The 20,469-nt window shown below is 37.3% G+C and overlaps 2 protein-coding genes across 2 annotated transcripts; both read right to left on the bottom strand.

The window, feature by feature from the left end:
• Window positions 1-1,656: 1,656 nt before the first annotated feature.
• Window positions 1,657-13,228, bottom strand: GCK72_015635 (uncharacterized protein; the record flags this gene model as incomplete). The annotated part of the gene is made up of 13 exons (XM_053731028.1): window positions 1,657-1,690; window positions 1,738-1,948; window positions 1,996-2,152; window positions 3,053-3,292; window positions 3,337-3,430; window positions 3,479-3,668; window positions 5,624-5,700; window positions 6,424-6,628; window positions 6,906-7,183; window positions 7,756-8,272; window positions 9,006-9,117; window positions 9,196-9,390; window positions 13,082-13,228. The coding sequence occupies 13 exons, from the start codon at window positions 13,226-13,228 to the stop codon at window positions 1,657-1,659; spliced, it is 2,457 nt and encodes an 818-aa protein (XP_053585800.1).
• Window positions 13,229-16,460: 3,232 nt separating this feature from the next.
• GCK72_015634 (uncharacterized protein) lies at window positions 16,461-19,366 on the bottom strand (the record flags this gene model as incomplete). The annotated part of the gene is made up of 5 exons (XM_053731027.1): window positions 16,461-16,475; window positions 16,556-16,651; window positions 17,108-17,244; window positions 17,300-17,417; window positions 19,253-19,366. 5 exons carry the CDS (start codon window positions 19,364-19,366, stop codon window positions 16,461-16,463), a joined length of 480 nt encoding a protein of 159 aa, XP_053585799.1.
• Between the last annotated feature and the right edge of the window lie 1,103 nt (window positions 19,367-20,469).

Genomic DNA, 20,469 nt, shown 5'->3' with positions numbered 1-20,469 from the left:
GACATTCAGAATTACTATGTCACACTCTCAAAGTTGGTCATTTTCCACTGAAAACAGCCAAAGTTCATACCTTTTTGTCCGATACTGTAGCAAGTAATGAGACCTCAAAGTGCCAAAAATCGTTTCATTCATTGAAAAAACCGAACGGAGCGATTTTAGGCACTTTGAGGTCTCATAACTTACTTCAGACTGATTTTCAGACATAACTCCAAAAGGATTTTTTTGTTTCCCTGGTTTTCTGAATCGATTCATCATAGTGGAGCAGGAAGTTCGGTAATTATGTATAACAGGTGGAAAAAAGAAGAAGAAAGTCAATTTAAACGAAAAAATCAGCTATTAAACAAGAAATGTTCATAAAAGTAAGCCCTCCCAAAGAGGAAAACACATAAAGAGAAAAAGAGAAGTGTGTATGAAAACGATATATAGATATAAATCTCCCCCCTCTGTATACGCAACGATGAACACAGAGGAAGAGGCAGTGTATTGATCGAAACGAAAACTTTCGTTTCCCTCCTCTTTGTCAAGGCTACTCCCAACACAGATAGCTTATCTCCTTCTTCTCCACGTACTACATACTGTCATGATTCTGAGAAATGAAAAAAAGAAAAAAAAAACTTCCTCATTCTTCTCAAAAAATGAAAATTCTGTTTCATTTTTTCTTATTTTTTCCACTAAAAACAGTAAGAATATCATTGAAACTGGTTCATGTATGTATACTTTCAGTTTTCCCTTTTTTCCTTCATTAAAATAAAAACGTGTTCCTCAGAGTACTCGTTACACCCATTTCTCCATTTTCTTGCTTCAGGCGGTTCGTGAGGATGTAAACGCGTCAAAGGTGCGCCAGATTGTTTGAAAATGCGATATTTAGATTAAGGGCGACGAGAGCTTTCAGAAAAGTATGATCATGCCTATGTAGGGTACCACAACGAAAACTACAGTAACCCAAATTTTTCGGGTTACTGTAGTTTTCGTGGTGGGACCTTATATGAGCTTGTGGGTACTTTTCTGAAAGCTCTTGACTTCCTGAGTCCAAAAATTAAGATTTCAGTTAATATGGAATTTTCCGACCAAATTACAGCAAATTTCAAAAAATTTCAGATTTTCAAAAATTTTCGAAATTGCATAACTTTCTCAATTTTTGTTCGTTTTTGATGGTTTTTGCTCAAAAATATGGTTTTCAATTAAGTTCTTTATGAAAATAGTACTGGTAACTATAGTAACCAGAATTTGTCTGGGGTTACTGTAGTTTTTGTGGTGGGACCCAAATTGTAGTTTTCTAAAAGCCAAAAACGAGTTGAATGTTATTAGCATAATTTTAGGCAACGATTTTCGATTTTCAAAAATTTCCAACCCCTCGTCTCACAATTTCTCTGAATTTTTGTCTAAAATTCCCATCGGGGTGTTCCAAAGGAATACTGTATGTCATGTCATCGGCTCTTCGTCTTTTGTCTACTGACACCCTACTGATTGGTCATGTCAAAAAGGGGGACAAGAAGCATATGTTGAATGTCAAGAAGGCGTCACTATTCTGATGTCTTCTTCTTATTTTTCGAAAGAAGGGTGTCAAACAACATGTCAGAGGAAGGGAGAAGGAAAAATAACAATATTCAATGAGGAAACCATTTATATGAACTGCAAAGAACAATGAACTGAATATCAAAAAGATGGCAGTGGAAGGAAGTCGTGATAGCTGAAATATTAGATTTATGTAATTATTAAAGATTTTATGGAACTTACTAATAACTGTACATTCTTAATTGAATGATTTGTGGTGCATCTGTATTATAATGGTAGTCAATTGTCCATTTGTAAGAGAGGGATCCGTTCAAGCTAATTTCATCTGATTGTGCAGTCCCATAAAGAGGATAGTTGTCGTCAAATTCATAAACAGAAGATCCATCAGTACTCTCAAGTGTGGAATTCATTGATACGAATGAATTATCGATTGCTGCAAACATTGCTAATGATCTAGTTTAACTTGGAAGATATTCTTACTGTGGTTTTGAACAGTTATTTCAACAAAACAATAATCTGTAATACCCACTGGAATCGGAGTTTTAAATGCCGGTATTTCGATTCGACCCGATCCAGAAACTACAAAGTTTTGAGCAATGAATTGGTAAGGATAACCAAGTATAGTGGATTGGAACGCCTGAAAATTGTTAGATAAAAATATCATAAATGTTTGGTTATATCATTTGTGAAAAGTACTTTATCAAGATATAGATACTAGTAAAGAAATAAACTCACTTGTACAGGAATGTACAAAAATGAGCAGTTAGGGTGGATAATCTACGTATTCGTTGGGCAAATTGCCCAGTTTAACAACATACGCTTTATCGTACTGGAAAAATCATTGCACTTTTTCTTGCTTTTTCATTATTATTATTTAATCTACAATTCCTGTTCCGGGGACAACATGGATTTTCCTAATTGAGGGTAGTGTTCCTTGATAAGGTAAAGCAGCTCACAAATTTTCAGAAAAATATGTTGTTCGAAATGTCGTCTCTTTCTGCAAGTTCTCCGCCGGCTTCGTTTTAAATTTAAATCAAGAATTTCTTTAATTTCAAACGAATTAATGAAAGTTGAAGAAAATATTAACTGCCTTCTGCCTTTTAAAAGTAAAATGTATGAGTATCGGCAAGGAAGCGAACGCTAAAAACATCACACGTTAGGCGTTTCGCCCTTGATTTGCAATGCCCGACACGGTTAAAAATCACAAAAACGATGGGCGAGTCGCTTGGAATTCCCTGAGTATGATTTGTTTCCACATAAATCATTTACATAGCGCTCGAAACGGGACGAGTTGGGACGTCCCGCGTCCCCGTCCCGCGCGTTCCGGATTGTCATAAACGGTTAAAAACAAACATATATTTTAGAAACTTTGGGAATCGAGTCTTCTGATATGTCTTCAGATTCTATGAAAGTTTCACTATTCTCCGACAAAAACTGAAAGTTTTCTAAAATTCCCGGGAAAAAGTGGGACGCCCCATTTCGAGCGCTACACAGTTAGCTTTTTTATTCGATTTCTATTTTTTCTAGTAGAACTCACATTTGCAAGATCATTGCTGTTGGCGAACACACAACATCCATTGGTTTCATATGACATTTCGTAAAGTGTTGCAGAATTGGATCCCCCTGATGGAATACTGTCGACAGCAATTTGCACAAGTATATGATTGGCTCGGAGTTGGGTGATTATGTCAGATACATCAGTCTCATCTGGATAACGTTTTACAGCTATCAACACTTGGGCTCCACATAATGAATGCTTCCCATTATTCAGAAATTTCTGAAATATATTCTGAATAAAAGATGAGCTGAAATAGTACAAACCTTCAACACATTGTACAAGTTGCTTCCAGTAGTGTTGTCTCCATATCCAAGTGATGGATCCGGTGGATGTGAACTTAGAGAATCAATCAAACTACTGGAATCACTAAATCTAATACATCAGTAAAAACAGAAACAAACATACTTGTCATCCGTATGATACTCAATCTCCTCTTCCACTTTTGTATCGAATCGAACATTTGCTGTGGTTGCATAGAAATGAGCATTAGATACTATCCCAAAAACACCATGATAATATGTATTTCCGTCGATATCAGTTGAATAAGCGTATAAAACAGTATTGTTCTGATGAGGAATGCACGCGACCGATGAACCTGAAAAATTTTAATTTTATTAAGACAATTGTTTTCATTTTTGAATCTGAAATAATTATGTTTCCTAGCTATATTGCTTCTGATATCTTTGTCCTAATTAATTATTTGTTTGAAAGGGGAGGCGGTGATAGCAAAGAATATGACTAACTGAAATGAGTCTTTCTTCTTATCAAGCTTTTATACAAACTTTTGTCTCTTTTTTCTTTTGTACGTCATAAGAGGCATGACTTCAAAAAAGGATGTAATTCGTTCCTGGATGTTAATAACATAAGGGAATTCACTGATAACAATGCAAAAAACTGCCAAAAGTATAAAGATCAGACACAAATTGTCTTCGAGAAACACTTTCTTGTTATCAGTGAAGAGTCTTAACGACTTTTCTCCCCATTCGGAATAAATCCCTCATGCCAGCTAAAAGTATATTGAATTTTATATGGTTCGATAGAGATTTTTCGACATATTTCTTTTTTTCGGATTCAAAAATAGTTTAAAACTGCTCATTTTTTGGAGGCGTTTTGAGTATAACTCGAATGCATTTTTTCCAATTTAAAATTGCATTTCCTAGCTGCGTTCTTCGTGCCAAGTTACGTATATGTACCAAATTTTAAAATTTCCGGTTCATTACAACTCCGAAGGTGAAAAATTTGAGAGAAAACGGTGAGCTCAAACTTTTATGGCTGTAGTCATGATGCCAAAAAAACCAAGAAAACTACAGTAACCCAAGCTTCAGTTTTCGTGGCGAGACCCAATTTTTTCGGAACCAAGAATTGACAGGCCTGCAAAATAATTTTCTGGCAAAAACGTTTCTAAAAAGTTTGTAAAAAATATCACCAATCTGAAAATCCGCCTGTAATTTTTTTCTGAATAACCACCAAATGTCTCAATGCAATCATTCATTAACCGAATGTGTATTTTTATTCAGATTTTCATTATTTCTGAACAAAACGGGGGCGGGGCTTACGGGAAGGGGGAATCTAGCGATAAAACCAATCGGGCCAAAAAGTATAAATATTTAAAATAAAAAAAACTAAAGCGATATCCAGATAATGATCTAAAATGCATAAATATATTAAGAAAATTTCAGAAAATTTTTAAAAGAAAAAACCAAAAACGAGAGCTAATACCTAAACGATGTGCTATGGTTGTGAGAAGCCTTAATAAAGCTTTTTGAAATAAAGCCCAGAAAAATCGATAAAGGGGCGGGGCCAAGAAAACAGTTGAGACGTGGCAAGGATACTGTAGTTATTAGACAGGGAGGAAACTTATTAGGATGGGGGAGGGTGTCTAAAAACCGGATGGTGGTTGGAGGGTTTTTGGGTGCTGGTGGCCTAGGATGGGAATTCTAGGCCATAAAAATTAAATTTTTGACATCAGCGGGCCAAGACGGTCTAGAAAAGTATAAACAAGCCTATATTTTGGCCCAAAAAAATTTGGGCCTAAACCAGGTCCGAATTTTTTTCAAACCCAAATATAGGCTTGTTTATACTTTTCTGAACCGCACTGGCCTACTGATTTCAAAAATCACAATCTCATGGCCTAGAATGACTATCCTAGGCCACCAGCACCTAAAAACCGTCCAAATTTCGGGACTGAAAGCACTGAAAATGAGAAAAAGTCGGGAAGGTGGTGGTGTATGTACACTGGGACGGATACGGGGATACTGTAGAAGAGAAAAATGGAAGAAACGGAGAAAAAGAGGTATTCAGACAGGGAATTGTGACATTTTGTGGTGTGAAAAAAGAAGATTTAGGAGGAAAAAAAACGGTAATACTGAAATTTAAAATTTTTAGACAATTAAGAAAAAGATCATCACTGATTGCTCATAATTTCTGATAACGAGGATGAGGAGAGGGAGTCGGATGATCCATTTCCGTTGTTCGTGTCGAAAAAGTTTAATAAATTCATCTGGAGCACGAATGGAATGATGGTTTCGATGGACATGGGACCGATTAGACCGGAGAAAAATATGTCGACGATTGTCTGCGGGTCAAACCATCGGAGGCATGGAAGGAGTTGTAGGAGGCGGGAGAATCTGGAATTTTCATTATTTTTGTGTTTGATGACCTAGAAATCCAACTGGTGGCCTAGAAACTCAAAACTAGTTATTGCATTAGACTCAGCTTGTCAAGACGCGTCGAATGAGTATAATCATGACTAGGTTTGAAGCAATTTGGGTCTCGACGCGATTTACGTGCGGGTTACTGTAGTTTTCGTGTTGGGACCCAAACTGAACAGAATATAGGCTTGTGGGTACTTTTCTGAAAGCTCTCGGCGAGCTGAATCCAAAACTTTAGATTTTAGCTCATTTGGAGCGTTTCCGATCAAAAAATGCAGCAAATTTGAAATTTTCAGATTTTTGAAAATTGTCGAAATTCTATAACTTTCTCAATTTTTGTTTGTTTTTCAACTTCTCCATGCGGTATTCAAAATCAGCTCATTGAGAGCTTTCAGAAAAGTACCTACAAGCCTAAGTTGGCTCTCGCCACGAAAACTACAGTAACCCCAAAAAAATTTCGGGTTACTGTAGTTTTCGTGGTGGGACCCGATTTGCTTCAAACCATAGCATGTTTATACTCATTCGACGCGTCTTGGAAAGCTGAATTCAACTAGAAGCATTTTAGCGCTTTTGGTATTTTCTGCATGGAGTTGTGGTCGGAAAACTTTTTCAAGAAGCACAAGATCCCCTGCAAAAAAGCTACACACACCCACTCGCCATAAACAAAAAAGTATAAATAATAATTATAGGTTATTATACCTTTCGGCGGCAAGATTCGTATTCGTCTGCTGAGAGGTGACGTGCGTGTCGTTGTCCTCCGACGTCGAATCATCCACATTTATGTGCTCGTTTGACATTTGATGCAAGTGGGTGCTCTTTGACGATGACACGTATTCGAATAGCTCCTGCGATGCGAGTTGATTCACGTTCCGCGTTTCTGACGTGGAGACGGCGGTGGGGAGGTCTGGAAATGTGTAGAAATTAGAAACTTTTTCGAAAAAATGTTCCCCTAAAATTTTAAAACCAAAATTTTCAAACTCAGCTCGTTAAGACGCTTCGAATGAGTATAAACAAGCCTAGGTTCGAATCAAGTTGGGTCCCACCACAAAAACTACAGTAACCCGAAAAGGTGGATTTCGTGGTGAGACCAAAATTGCATCAAACCATGGCGTGTGGGTACTTTTCTGAAAGCTCTCAACGAGCTGATTCGAACTGTCACAATTTCATGAACACCCACTCACCTTGCGCCGTAAACGAGATCAACTTCAAGTAGGCGTACTCGACAGAGCTCAAATCACGCGATGCGAACAAATGTGACAATTGCATCAGTCGCTGCATTTGCTCGTTCATTTTCTCGAATTTATCCGTCGAAAACTGTCCGCACTCCAATCCCATTGCCATTTGACTCGACAAATTATCCAGCAGTTGACCCAGATTGATTTTGTCGGCTGTTTGCATTAGAGCGAGAATGTATAGGTCACACCATTTGGATTTCAGCAGTGGTTCCATTGTGGATGTTCTGGAATTCCAAAGTTTTGTATTTTGAACAAATCAAACCCAAACTGTAAATGAACACAAGATTTGAAATCAGCTTGTCGAGAGCTTTCAGAAAAGTACCCACAAGCTATGATTTGGAAGAAATTGAGTCTCGACGCGAAAACTACAGTAACCCTCGTAAATCGTGTCGAGACCCAATGTGCTCAGAATACAGGCTTGTGAGTACTTTTCTGAAAGCTCTCAATGAGCTAAACACGACTAACACACTGAAAACGCGTTGTGTTGCAAAAATCGACTCTCACGAAACAATTCAGCGCCTAAATTTTTGCTCCAAAATCAGTTTTTCAACATTTTTTGGTCATAATACATTTCAGCTCATTGAGAGCTTTCAGAAAAGTACCCACAAGCCTCTGTAGGGTCCTACTACGAAAACTACCGTAACCCACATTTCCGGGTTACTGTAGTTTTCGTGGCGGGACCCAATATTTGCAAAATATAGACTTGTGGGTACTTTTCTGAAAGCTCTTGACTTCCTGAATTTAAATATTTTAGTTTCAGATCTAGTTTCTTCTAATTTCAGGATTTCAGACTCACCTTATAGTCACCCTGGAGTCCTTCACAAAATGCACACTCAAAAACAGTAACCGCGTAGTGACTTCCGAGATATTAATCTGATTTCCGTTTTGTTGTGACGGCGGGATTGAAATCTCAAATCGACTTCTTTCAGAATTATAAATTGGTCCAGAATCATCGGAAATCGACGACGACGATCCGACTCCAGAAGACGTCGGGGAGGCGGAGGGCGGGACCAGACCGATTACGGTCATCGCGTCGAGACCCGACTCGTCTTCTCCAATTGATTCTCTTTTTATATCCATAAATTCCGGTGAGCAATGTCCATTTGTACTGTGGATTATCGGACTGCCCGGTTTCATAATCGTATCCATATTAATTTTATTCTCTTGATCCATTTTTACAAGTGTCAACAATCCATTTACTAGTCCGGCATTCAGTGGAGTCATTGACCGGGGTGTTGTGTTTTGATTCTGTGGGGGACTGTCCGATTGGGTGCTGTTTGCTGATTGGACTGGACGGCGTTCGGCTTGGACGGCTAGAAATTTGATTTGAGTTGGATATTTGAATTCAGCGGGACGAGAGCTTTCAGAAAAGTACCCACAAGCCTATATTCTGATAAAATTGGGTCCCACCGCGAAAACTACAGTAACCCCACGTAAATCGTGTCGAGACCCAAAGTGCTCAGAATCTAGGCTTGTGGGTAGTTTTCTGAAAGCTCTTGACTAGTTGAATCTAAACATGAAAATTTCAACTAATTTGGAGCCTTTCCAACCAAATTACAGTATTTTTTTAAAATTTCAGATTTTTAAAATTTTTCGAAATTCAATAACTTTCTCAATTTTTGTTTGTTTTTAATGTTTTTAGGCTCAAAAAATATATTTTCAATAAAATTCTCTATCAAAAAATGTTCATTTCTCTGATTTTAATAGTGGCGATAAAAGTTTGTAAAAACTGAATTTGAAACAAAAATTTTAATTCTCAAAGTTTTGATCCGAAGTTTCTTGCCCAAATACAGCTTTTTCTTTTTTTTCACTGTCCCTGTAAGATTCGAAAAGTTGAGAGCTTTTAGAAAAGTACCCACACGCCAATATACCGATCACATTGAGTCCCACCACGAAAACTACAGTACCCCTCGTAAATCGTGTCGAGACCCAACTTGCTTCAAACCATGGCATGATTATACTTTTCTGGAAGCTCTCGACTTCCTGAATCTTATTATCACATTTTTGAAGTTTCTAGGCCACCCCATGAAAAGTTAGACCACTCACATTCACTCCTCATTCCCATCGACAGACACTTTCGAAGTCTACAGTATTGACATCGATTACGGTGGAATTTCGTGACGGGACAGTCTTTGGAACTCCGGCAAACATAGCCAATCTAGAAATGTTGAATTTATATTTTAAAAGTTGAAATTTCGAAATCTTCCAGGTAAAAATCGAATTTTACCTGACTCACCCTCTTGCGGATCGATCGCTTAAAGAATCCTTTACATCCTTCACACGAGACGGCTCCGTAGTGTCTTCCGGACGCTTTGTCACCACAAACTACACATAATTCTCCACAATTTTCACTTCTCTCCGATCCGTTTGTACTGATTTTCGGGCTGGAGGAGATTCGCTGCAGACCTGCCATTGTGTTCGCATTCGAGAGCTGCAAATTTGGGTTTAGAGTGGTTTTTATGCAAATATTTGAATTCTCTGTAAAATTTCCGAAATTTTGACACCCATATTGGCCTATTTTGGAGCATTTTGGACTGGTGGCCTAGAAACCCAAAATTTTGGTTTTCTAGGCCACCAACCTCAAATTGCTCCAAAGTAGGTCATTATGGGGCTCAAAACTTTGGAAATTTTGTGAAAAAGTTAAATATCACTATTAGAATAGTTGTGAGCCTAGGGATATCTCATTTTCAGACAAAAAAAATTTTCAGCCAAAATTTTTTTTTTCGAAATTTTTATTTTTGGTCGAAATATAATATGTATACATGTAGGCGTGCAGGTCAAAAGCAAAATTGGACCCCAAGGAATAGGGGGGAGGGGGATCTCGGAGGAGGTGGGGGGGATAATAATAATAATCGGGGGCACACCGCTGCGGAGAGCAAGCGCGGATTAGACGTGAGGGGATAAAGGACCCCCAATCTTTTCAAGAAAGACATGTATATATTTATATAATATCAATTAGAACTAATACACATGCAAAAGTATAATATCATTCACGTGTACTTCCTTATCATTTTGGGTATTGTTCCCCGGAAAAGTGCATGGATAGGGCGCAAGGCAAAAGGTCAGGTGACGAGTAGACTATTATTATTCAATTTGAGCTTTGGAATGAGCCATGAGAGGTTTTAAGAGAAAAAAATTTTCTCGAAATTTTTTTTCCCAAAATCCCGGCAAAACTTTTTCCCATGACGCCCAAAAATTTTAAAACTTAAATTTTCAGATTCAACTTGTTAAGACGCTTCGAATGAGTATAAACAAGCCATCATTCCAATCAAGTCGGGTCCCACCACGAAAACTACAGTAACCCATTTTCGGGTTACTGTAGTTTTCGTGGTAGGACCCTTTTTTATCAGAATATAGGCTTGTGGGTACTTTTCTGGAAGCTCTCGACAAGCTGATCACGATGGTATACTTGGAATTGAGATTTTTGCAAAAGTGAGAGAGTTACAGTAGGAAAGGTGTTTTCGTGGTGGGACCCAAAGGTGTCAAAATTTTCAAACTTTGGGTTTCTAGGCCACTCGTGACTCATCAAACTAAAAACAAAAAATATGTACAAAAAACAAGTCTATACCCACTCATTAGTCATAAAATAAGAAAATAACAAAAATAATTTCGAATATAATTTTTTTTTCCAAAAAAAAAGAGACAGGTGACAACACCACATAAAATACATTCACAAAACCGAAATCTGCACTGCCCCCGGGGCCAAAAGTGACACACGACTGACTAGTAGAGACGGATGGAAAAAGAAGGGAGACGGTTGACCTCTGACTGACGGAAAAATATACTAAAATGTGAGAGTGAGAGAGTGAGAGACGCAGAGAGACAGAATGATCGGAGGGGGGGGGGACATGCATGATGGTGTCGGGGGAAGGGGTCAGGTCAAGTGTATACATATTTTATGGAGGAGAGATGAAAAAGGGGGAGGGATAGGATAGGTAGGTTAACCTACCTATCTAGATGATAAGGAAAAAAGTTTTAAAAGTATTTTGTTCAGACAAAAAACCCCATTTTCACAAGTTTTTAGGGTTCCATAATACAAAATTCGGATTCTCCATGAAATTTCCAAAATTTTGAGCCCCATATCGACCTATTTCGTTAGAATTCGAAATTTTGAGGTTGGTGGCCTAGAAATCCAAAAGTTTGGGTTTCTAGGCCACCTACATTTATCTACGGATTTAGGTTGTTTTGACGCATTTTTAAACTCGGAAACCCCTGAACCCCGAAAAATGCGTTAAAAACTACCTAAACCCGCGGAAAACGATCCGTGGCCTAGAAACCCAAATTTTCGGATATCTAGGCCACCAACCTCAAATCGTTTCAAAATATGGCAATATGGGGCTCAAAACTCAGGGAATTTTATGGAGAACTCAACTATGGTAATTATTTTTTGCTTGGTGGTCTAGGAATTGAGATTACTAGGCCACCAACACAAACATTTCCGTTTTGGACCATGTTTTTGTTTGGATTTTTGAGGATTACTTTTATATTTAACATTTTTTGATAAGATTGAATTCTCCGTGAGATTTCTAAAATTTTGAGCCCCATATTGCCATATTTCTGAGCATTTTGAGGTTGGTGGCCTAGAAATCCGATAATTTGGGATTCTAGGCCACCGTTGTTTTTCTGCGGATTTGGGTGGTTTTGGACGCAATTTTTGGGTTCTAGCGGTTTTTTAGTGTTTTGGGAGCATAAAATCTTGATTTCTCCTATTTTGGAGTAATTTACGGTTGATGGCCTAGAAATCCTAAAATTTGGGATTCTAGGCTATGGACCAATTTTTTTGATTTTTGACCATTTTTTCATGTTATTTATGTCTAGAAACCAACTATTACTCAGTTATTTCTTAAAAACAGATTTTTGACCTTTACCTCCTCCTCCCCTCCACCTGACATTATATCATATAATATTATATTTCTCTCTCCGTTTTCTCTCACAACTCAAAAAGTTGAAAAATATAAAATAAGGGGGGTGAAGGGGCAAGAAGGGAAAGGTTAGTCACATGACCACCACAGGTGATGTGATATTTCTTCTCGGCCAGAAGAGGGAGAGAGTAAGTGCATTAACTACATATGGTCATAGTCATTCCCTCTCTCTTATCAGCCAATTTACAAGAATCAACGGGAAAAAAACGGGAAAAATCGACATCAAAAACATATAATTTGCACGTTTCACCTTTACCCTATGACCTTTGATGCTCAAAAAAACAGAAAAATGGAAATCCGATGAGTTTTAAAGTTCGATAGTAGGAAATTCGAATTCTCCACAAAATTTCCAAAATTTGGAGCCCCATATCGACCTATTTTTGAGCAATTCGAGATTTCGACTAGTGGGGGCCTAGGAAATGCGTTTTCTAGGCCACCGAGTGGATATTTTTGTTTTTGAGGTTTTAGACCCTTAAAATCCCTTCAAAACCCCTAAAACCCAAAAAACCATAAAAAAACAACCTAAATCCGCAGAAAAATGACCGTGGCCTAGAAACCCAAATTTTTGGATTTCTAGGCCACCAACTTCAAAATGAACAGAAGTTTGCCAATATGGGGCTCAAAACTTTGGGAATTTTGAGAGAATAGCACTACTAGGATACTCGTTGGCCGAGGTGTTAATCATTTTCAGACAAAAAATTTTCAGCCAAAAAATTTTTTCTCGAAATTTTTTTTTTGAAATTATCCAAATGCTCAAAAAGTGTAGACGACAAGTTTTCTGAACATTTTTTTGTTGATGAATCATCAAAATCACTTAAAACCACTTAAAATCAAGTTGTGGCCTATAGTTGGATTTCTAGGCCACCAATTTCAACAGTTCAAATTCAACCGGAATAAGTTGAAATTTGGGAAATTTAAGATATTAGGCTCTTAAAACACTGAAAAACACCTAAAAATCATTAAAAAATGCGTCAAAAACAACCTAAATCCACAAAAAAGGTCGTGGCCTAGAAACCCAAATTTTTGGATTTCTAGGCCACCAACCTCAAAATTTTAAATTCCACCAAAATAGGTCGTTACGGGGTTCAAAACTTTGGAAATTGCATGGAGAATTCAAATATGACAAGCAAAATTAGTAAAAATGCGCAATTCTTGAGTTTTCAAAAAAAACCGTTTTCAAAATTCTTCCCCAAACCGTACTTCATTATCATCTTGCTCTTGCTCCTTCATGGCTTCATCATTAGGAATAATAGTAGTGGGAGTACTGTCAGGTGAATCTTTACTCAGAATACTCATAATCTCCAGAATAGTACTGTGAAGGCTCTCCTCGGTGCTGGAGGCGGGCATCGCTTTTTTTTTCGAAAAAAAAATTTCAAAAAAAAATTTTCCAGAAAATATATCAACTGATATGATACGACGAGTATATCTTAGGAGTATGAATATAAAAATATATATAAGGAGGGAAGAAGACGTTGGGAAGGAGGGAGAGGAGAGGAGGAAGAGGTCAGCCTTTAGAAATGAGAAGACGAAGGGGACACAGAAGGGGGCGGGGCTTAAAAGAGGGAAAAAGAAAAAGAGAAAAGGTGAGCGAGAGGAGTTAGGCTATCACCTATGGCAACCCCCCGCTGACCTCTGACACGCTTTTTCTCTTTTTTTCTTTTTTTGAGAAAAAATTTTAAATTGAAAATTTTCGAAAAACCTAAAATCCCCTCCCCCTTGTAAAATTTGAGATTTTAGGCTCTTAAAAGTACTTAAAAACCCCTTAAATTCAAAAAAAGCGTCAAAACCGCCTAAATCCGCTAAAAAACGTCCGGTGGCCTAGAAACCCAAATTTTTGGTTTCCTAGGCCACCAATCTAGAAATTTTCAAATTAAAAAAAAAGTAAGTCAATAGGGGGCTCAAAATTTGGGGAATTTCATAGAGAATACGAAAATGAGAGTCATATGTCTCAGAAAATGTAAAATTTTCAGATTTTAACTAAATTTGAGAAAAAAATTGAAAAACTTTTTTTTTGAATTTTTTTTCGTTTTCTTATCAAACATTTCTTTGTGTGCTCACAGTTCAAAATGTTTCATAAATCTTGGAAAAAAACTTTTAAGCCTTGCTCTAGAAAAAAAGCGAACCCTCAGATCCTCGGCCACTCCAGTTGAGCTATTTTTCCAAATTTTCGAATTTTTAGGTAGGGTCAATTTGGAACTCAAAAAGTAGGCAAATTTCAAATTTTAAGTTTTAAAAACACGGCAAAACTCCTAAAACCCAAAAAATGCGTCAAAAGCAATGTAAATCCGCAGAAAAATGACCGTGGCCTAGAAACCCAAATTTTCGGATTTCTAGGCCACCAACCTCAAATTGCTCAGAAATAGGTTGATATGGGGCTCAAAACTTTGGAAATTTCATGGAAAATTCAAATATGACATTTAAAATAAGTGAAAACTTCAAACTTGAAAAAAACTAAATTTTAGAAAAAAAAATTTCCTTCAAAAAAAACCAAAAAAATTTTGATCTTCTGCAAAAAGCGTTTGTGTGGTGTGGGTATGTGTCACGTTGACCTTTGTGTCTAAAAAACAATTTCTTCCTCGTCTTCTCTCTTCTCGGATTAAAAATATGGAAGAAAAATAGAAAATAGGGGATAAAGGGGGAAAGAGCACCGGGGCTCTTCACCCCCTTATTTTGGGGTGATGTCAGTCTGAGAGAGATTTATGTAGGTTAGGGAAGGGGGACACTGGAAAAATAAAAATATATACATAGAATTATAGATAGCTAACAAAAAATATAACAAAAAAAAGTTTAGTCAAAAAAATTTTTTTTGAAAATTTTTTTCTCAAAAAAATTTCCCCCGTCCATATATCATTCTCAAGTTCCAGACAACTACGAAACCACTCATCTAGTCTCGTATATCATGCTCATTCTCATTATTCAACTCTTCGAAAAAATAAAAATTTCAAAATCATGGTCTCCGACCGTTTGACGTCAGTGGGCAGAGGTGGAGGTTGAAAGGTGAAAAAGTGTGGAATGGGGGAAAATAATATATAGAAGAAAAGAGGGAAGGAGAGAATTCTATTGAACTGATAAGACGCCTGGAGACATTCGGGGCTCGGCCGGCAGAAAAAGGTCAATAAGCAGGAAAGAAGGAAAGAAAAGTGGTTTTTGGTTGTTGGAGGTGCAAGAATAGGTAAAAAATAAAGTTTTAAGACTCACAGAGAACAAAAACTTCAACAAAATTGCTTAAAAATAGTTCTAAAGACAAAAATCTCAAAAAAAAAAATTAATGTGAGCTTAAAAAAAAAATTTCCCAAAACCCTATTTTCAGGGTTCCAAAACACTTTAAACATGCTTACAACGCTTTTAAAAACATTTAAAAAAGTTTTTACCCCAGGTGGAATCGAACCCTGGTACCTCGGGGTGCAGTGGTTACTGTCTACCTGAACCACTCGGCCACCACTGAAAACTCTTAAAAATGATAAAATTTCGATTTTTTGACCATTATTAAGTATTTCGAGGTGACCGATTTTGAATTTTCTATAAAAAATCGAGTTTTGCAGGTGGAATCGAACCTTGGTATCACTGGGTGCAGTGGTTACTGTCTACCTTAACCACTCGGCCACCATTGAAAATTTTGAAGATTGAGGGAAATTTCAAATTTTTGAGGGTATAGGGTATTCTTAGGCCTGAAATACTGATTTTTCTATAAAAATCTGGGTTTCATGCTTGGAACGTAGTGAAATTTTGAGTTTAACCTTTAAAATTTTCGGTTTCGAACTGTCATGAAAAATGACCATAAAACATAAAAAAAGAGCAATTATTAGTGATGAAATACTGTGATGTGATGACCGGTCGAGTTAGACACAGACAGCGTGAGAGAAAAAGTCATTAATCTTGGCAACTTGCCAAATGCGTAGAGGTCACCTGCCCAGGCCCCACAAAAGGGGCGGAGTCTACACGGAGAGAGAGGAATAACCTGTTTTCAAAAGGATCCCCTTCTTTCCATGCGCGCCAAAAAACTGTCCTTGTAGTGCGAACAGATGGAGATAGTGTGAAGAGATTGGAGAGAGGTTAAATCCGTGAACTTTTTGAAAATGAATTTTTCAGAAAATTAAAAATTACGAGGTTTTCATGAGAAACCTCTATGATATTCAGAATCTACGTGAAATTCGGAAAATTTTGAGCCCCATATCGATAGGATTTGGTGAAGTTTGAAAATTGGTGGAAATTGGTGGGGGGCGTGGCGCAACTGGGTAGAGGGGTGGACAGGAATCTGAGGGTCGCGGGTTCGATTCTTTTTGGGGTCAAATGTTTTTTTGCAACGATTTGAAAGCGAGTTTAACATGCTCAAAGGCCCAGAAAGAGCTGGAAATAGGATTTTTGGGTTTTGGGAGAAAAATTTCAAAAAAAAAATTTTTCAAATTTTTTCAGATTTTTGTCTTTCAGTACTATTTTTAAGTAATTTTGTAGCATTTTTCGTGTCCCCCGAGTTGTAAAACCCATTTTTTTGATTCAAGGATGTGCTCGAATTCAAAATTTTCGATTTTGGGTCAAAAAATCTTTTTTAAACAATTTTCTTCAAATTTTTTCATAGCATCTAGATTAAAAAACTCTGAAAACTCCAAATTTTCACAAATAAATCTTTAAAAATCCCACTTTCAACCTCAAAAACCCCAAAAACCCCGTACTAACCTGCACATTTCTCAACGCGTTCAACTGTTGCAGAATGTTGGGCATCATTGGTGACTGCGCAACACCAGGATGGGGCATCAAAGGGTTTCGGGCGGCCTGGAACTATAAAATATTGGAAAATTTGGAAAAATAAAGTTTAGCGGTTGAATTTTAGGGAAAAAAGCGGAGAGAGAGAGGGGAATAACCTTTATCAAATGCGCAGATGACCTTCCCTTAATCATCAAGGTCAGATTTAGAGAGAGTACATTTCTCGCGAAACGAAAATATCTCTATCTCTCTCTTTTTCACTCAAAAATTTTTTTCCCAAAAAACGATTTTTGTACACTTGTTGCCTCTCCTGTTGCCGGCCGGCCGGCGGCGAGAACGCTCGCTTTCTTGTATGCCCTCCACCACCTCTCTCCTCGTCCTCCCATGTGGTCTAGTGGTTAGGATTCGTGGTTTTCACCCACGCGGCCCGGGTTCGATTCCCGGCATGGGAAGTTTCTTTTTTTTTCTTTTTTGCTTTTTTTGCTTTTGTTCCCAAGTGGTCTGGGACCATTTTTTTCACCTTACCTGCATCATAGCCATCAACTGCGGGTTACTGAACACATTCAACTGGGCGGCCATCAGTGCAGGATTGAAAATGTTCGGTTGAATGCCTGGAATCGGTGTATGCGCTTGTTGAGGCGGTTGGAACGCGGTGGGGGTTCCTAAAAATGAAAATTTTCAGGTTTTTTGAAAAAATAAACACAAAAAAACACAAACCTGGCGCCGATGGGATCATATTCTGCTCCTGTTTAATCGCTGTCGGAGCGATTAAGGATCGCGTGAAATCAATGGGTGGCGGAGGGGGTTGCTCGACGGCGCAAGGGTCACCCAGCGTCTGAAATATATATAAAAAATTAGGCTTGCAACCATTTTGAGAAAAAAAATCCGTTACAAATGAGCCAAAGAACGAGATACTGAGTTGGTGGCCTAGAAACTCTAGAATTGGGTTTCTAGGCCACTGTCATTTTCTGCGGATTTAGGTTGTTTTTGACACGTTTTTTGGGTTTTAGGGGTTTTTAAAGTTTTAAGAGCTCAAAATCTTAAATTTGGACAAATTTGGTCAAATTTAATTTTTTTCGGCTGGAATTTTTTTGTCTGAAAATGGTATATACTTAGGCTCACAAGATTTTTGATAGTCATCTTCAAATTTTTCACAAAATTTCCAAAGTTTACCATATCGGCCTATTTTGAGAAAGTTTGAAATTTTGAGAAAATTTGGGTTTCTAGGCCACGAGTTGTTTTTGACGGGTCTTGTTTTTTACAACGAATTTTTACACCTCAGAACCCATAAAACCCGAAAAATGTGTCAAAAACACCAAAATCCGTAGAAAAAAGACCATGGACTAAAAATCCTAATTTTTGGATTTCCAGGCCACCAAATTTAAAAATTTTTCAATTTGTCAAAAATTTTGGAATTCTAGGCCCAACGCTGATTTTCAAAATTGAAAAAAAACTTTTTGAGACACCTGCTTGAAAGCGATGTGAAAAACTTTTGAGTAAAAAATTTTTTGTACAAAAAATTTTGGGGAAGAGATAATCTTGCCAAGATTTTCAGGATTTCTGCGGGCGCGTGGGTTTTAGCTCTAAGCGATGTATTACCCTGATTGAAAAAATTGAGAGAAAAATTTAACAGTTAACCCTTTGAGAAGTGCTCGTAGCCGCCCAAATACCGGATGATCCATGGGATTTTTTGAAGGGATTTTTATCTCTTTCTGGCCGTTTTTGAATGAGCACATGGATTATTTTAGATAGGGAATTTTTACTTGTTTGTTATCGTTAGGATATTGATAACTAGACAGGATAACGCGTTAGGAAAATTGGAGAAAAACAAATTTATTCTCAAAACTGTTCAAAATTCTCATATTCACGTATTCTAGGTATCAAAACCAGATTTATCAAAACATTTCCGTTAATTTGAGCCCATATCGACTTTTTTCGGCCTAATTCAAAACTTGGGAAATTTCCTTATGGCTCAGCTGGGTAAGGGGGTGGTCAGGGAAAAAGGGTCAGGGGTTCGACCCCAAGTATGGCTGAATAATTATCGGAGACTTTGAAATGCTAGGAAAACATGCTAAAACAAGCTAAAACTCAAAAATTTTCAAAAACTCAAGTTTTGGGGAAAAACTTTAAAAAAAATTTGTTTTGTTTGTGTCTCAAAATTATTCAAAAGTATCCAATTTGTGTATTTTAAGTATCAAAACTAGATTTATCAAAAAATTTCTATTAATTTGAGCCCCATATCGACCTATTCCGGCCGAATTCAAAAATGTTGGCTAATGCCCTCATGGCTCAACTGGGTAAGGGCGTGGTCGGAGAAACGGGGACGGGGGTTCGATCCCAAGTAGGTCAAAAACTTTTTTGCAGATTTTTAAATAATAAGGAAACATGCTAAAAGTAACTAAAATTCAAAAATTTCAAATGAAAATTCGAGTTTTGGGGAAAACACGAAAAAAAAATCTTTTTTCGAAAAAACACTTGAAATTCAATTTTTATGCATTTTGGAAATAAAAATAAGATTTCTCTCACAATTTCAGTAAATTTGAGCCTCATAACGTGCAAAAACTCGAAAGTTTCAAAAATTCTAGTTTTAAGGAACAGCAAAAAATTTTCAATTTTTTTTCTAAATTTTCAAAAAAAGAGATTTTTTCTTTAATTTTAAAGATAACCCACCATATTGATCCAAGTTTGATTCCGTTCTTGATCTCCTCGTTTCAGGTGTCTCTGACCACTCAATGACGTGGAACTTTCTGGAATCAAAGGGTCCGTACAAGTAGAATAGTACATATAGTGAGGAAAAGTATATTTTTATGAAATAATCAAAATTCCTGGAGGCCTGGAGAGAGGAGTCAACTCTCTTATCATCAACTGACCGGACAATGGGAGGGAGAGAGTTTCAGGTTGAAACTGGACGGTCATTTCGAAAAGACGAGAGGCGAGAGAGTGTGTGGAAATGAGAGAGTGTGCAGAGAAAGAGTGACCAGAGGGCATTATTGATATGTTAATATGTGTATACACATATTGTATATTTGTTTCAACATTTTTAATACGTTTTTACGCAGTTTCAGTTATAATATGACGGCTGGTCAAAACGTGACGAAGAGTGTATAGTTGGGGGGGAGATGGGGTCAGGGGAGTACTGTACCTTGGGTTACGGTAGGAATGGTTACTGTAGCTGAAGTTGAGATACGGTATAACTAGGGTACTGTAGCTAGGAGGGTACTACGGTAATGAGACGAAATTCTAGTTTTTGAGTTATTTTTTTTTCAAATTCAAAGTGCCTACAAAGAATTACTGTAGGCTTAGGGTTATGGTAGTTGATAGGATTACTGTAGTTTTGGGATTACTGTAACTGTAGGTAGGAAAGTACTACGCTAAGTTTGAGACATGGATTACGGTAACGGGACAAATTTTGAGTTTTGCGTTTTTTTTCCGAATTTGGAAAAAGAACCTTTAAAGGATTACTGTAGGCTTAGCGTTACGGTATATTGGGAAGGGTTACGATTGTTGGTAGGATTACTGTAGTTTTGGGATTACGGTAAATTTGAAAATTTTTGATTTTTTTCATTCTGAACAGAAAAAAAACTCAAATAACAAATTTTGGATTTGAAAACGCGTCAACGGCACCCCAGCCGCAGAATTTCTGCCAAAAATTAACGGTTTTAGTGAAAAACGCGTCAAAAGGACCCCAGACTCCGAAATAGAAATTTTCCAAAAAGCAACGTTTTAGTTGAAAAACGCGTCAAAGGTGCCCCAGACTCAGAAATAGAAATTTGGCCAAAATTAAACGTTTTTAGTGGAAAACACGTCAACGGCACCCCAGACTCCAATAACCGGTTTTTTGAGTTTTTAATCATTTCAAAAGTTCAAAAACACCAAAAAACACGTCA

Source organism: Caenorhabditis remanei, chromosome IV (assembly GCF_010183535.1).
Source record: "Caenorhabditis remanei strain PX506 chromosome IV, whole genome shotgun sequence".
NCBI lineage: Eukaryota > Metazoa > Nematoda > Chromadorea > Rhabditida > Rhabditidae > Caenorhabditis > Caenorhabditis remanei.
The sequence above is the reverse complement of the archived record's forward strand: the minus strand, read 5'-3'. Positions and strand labels throughout refer to the sequence as shown.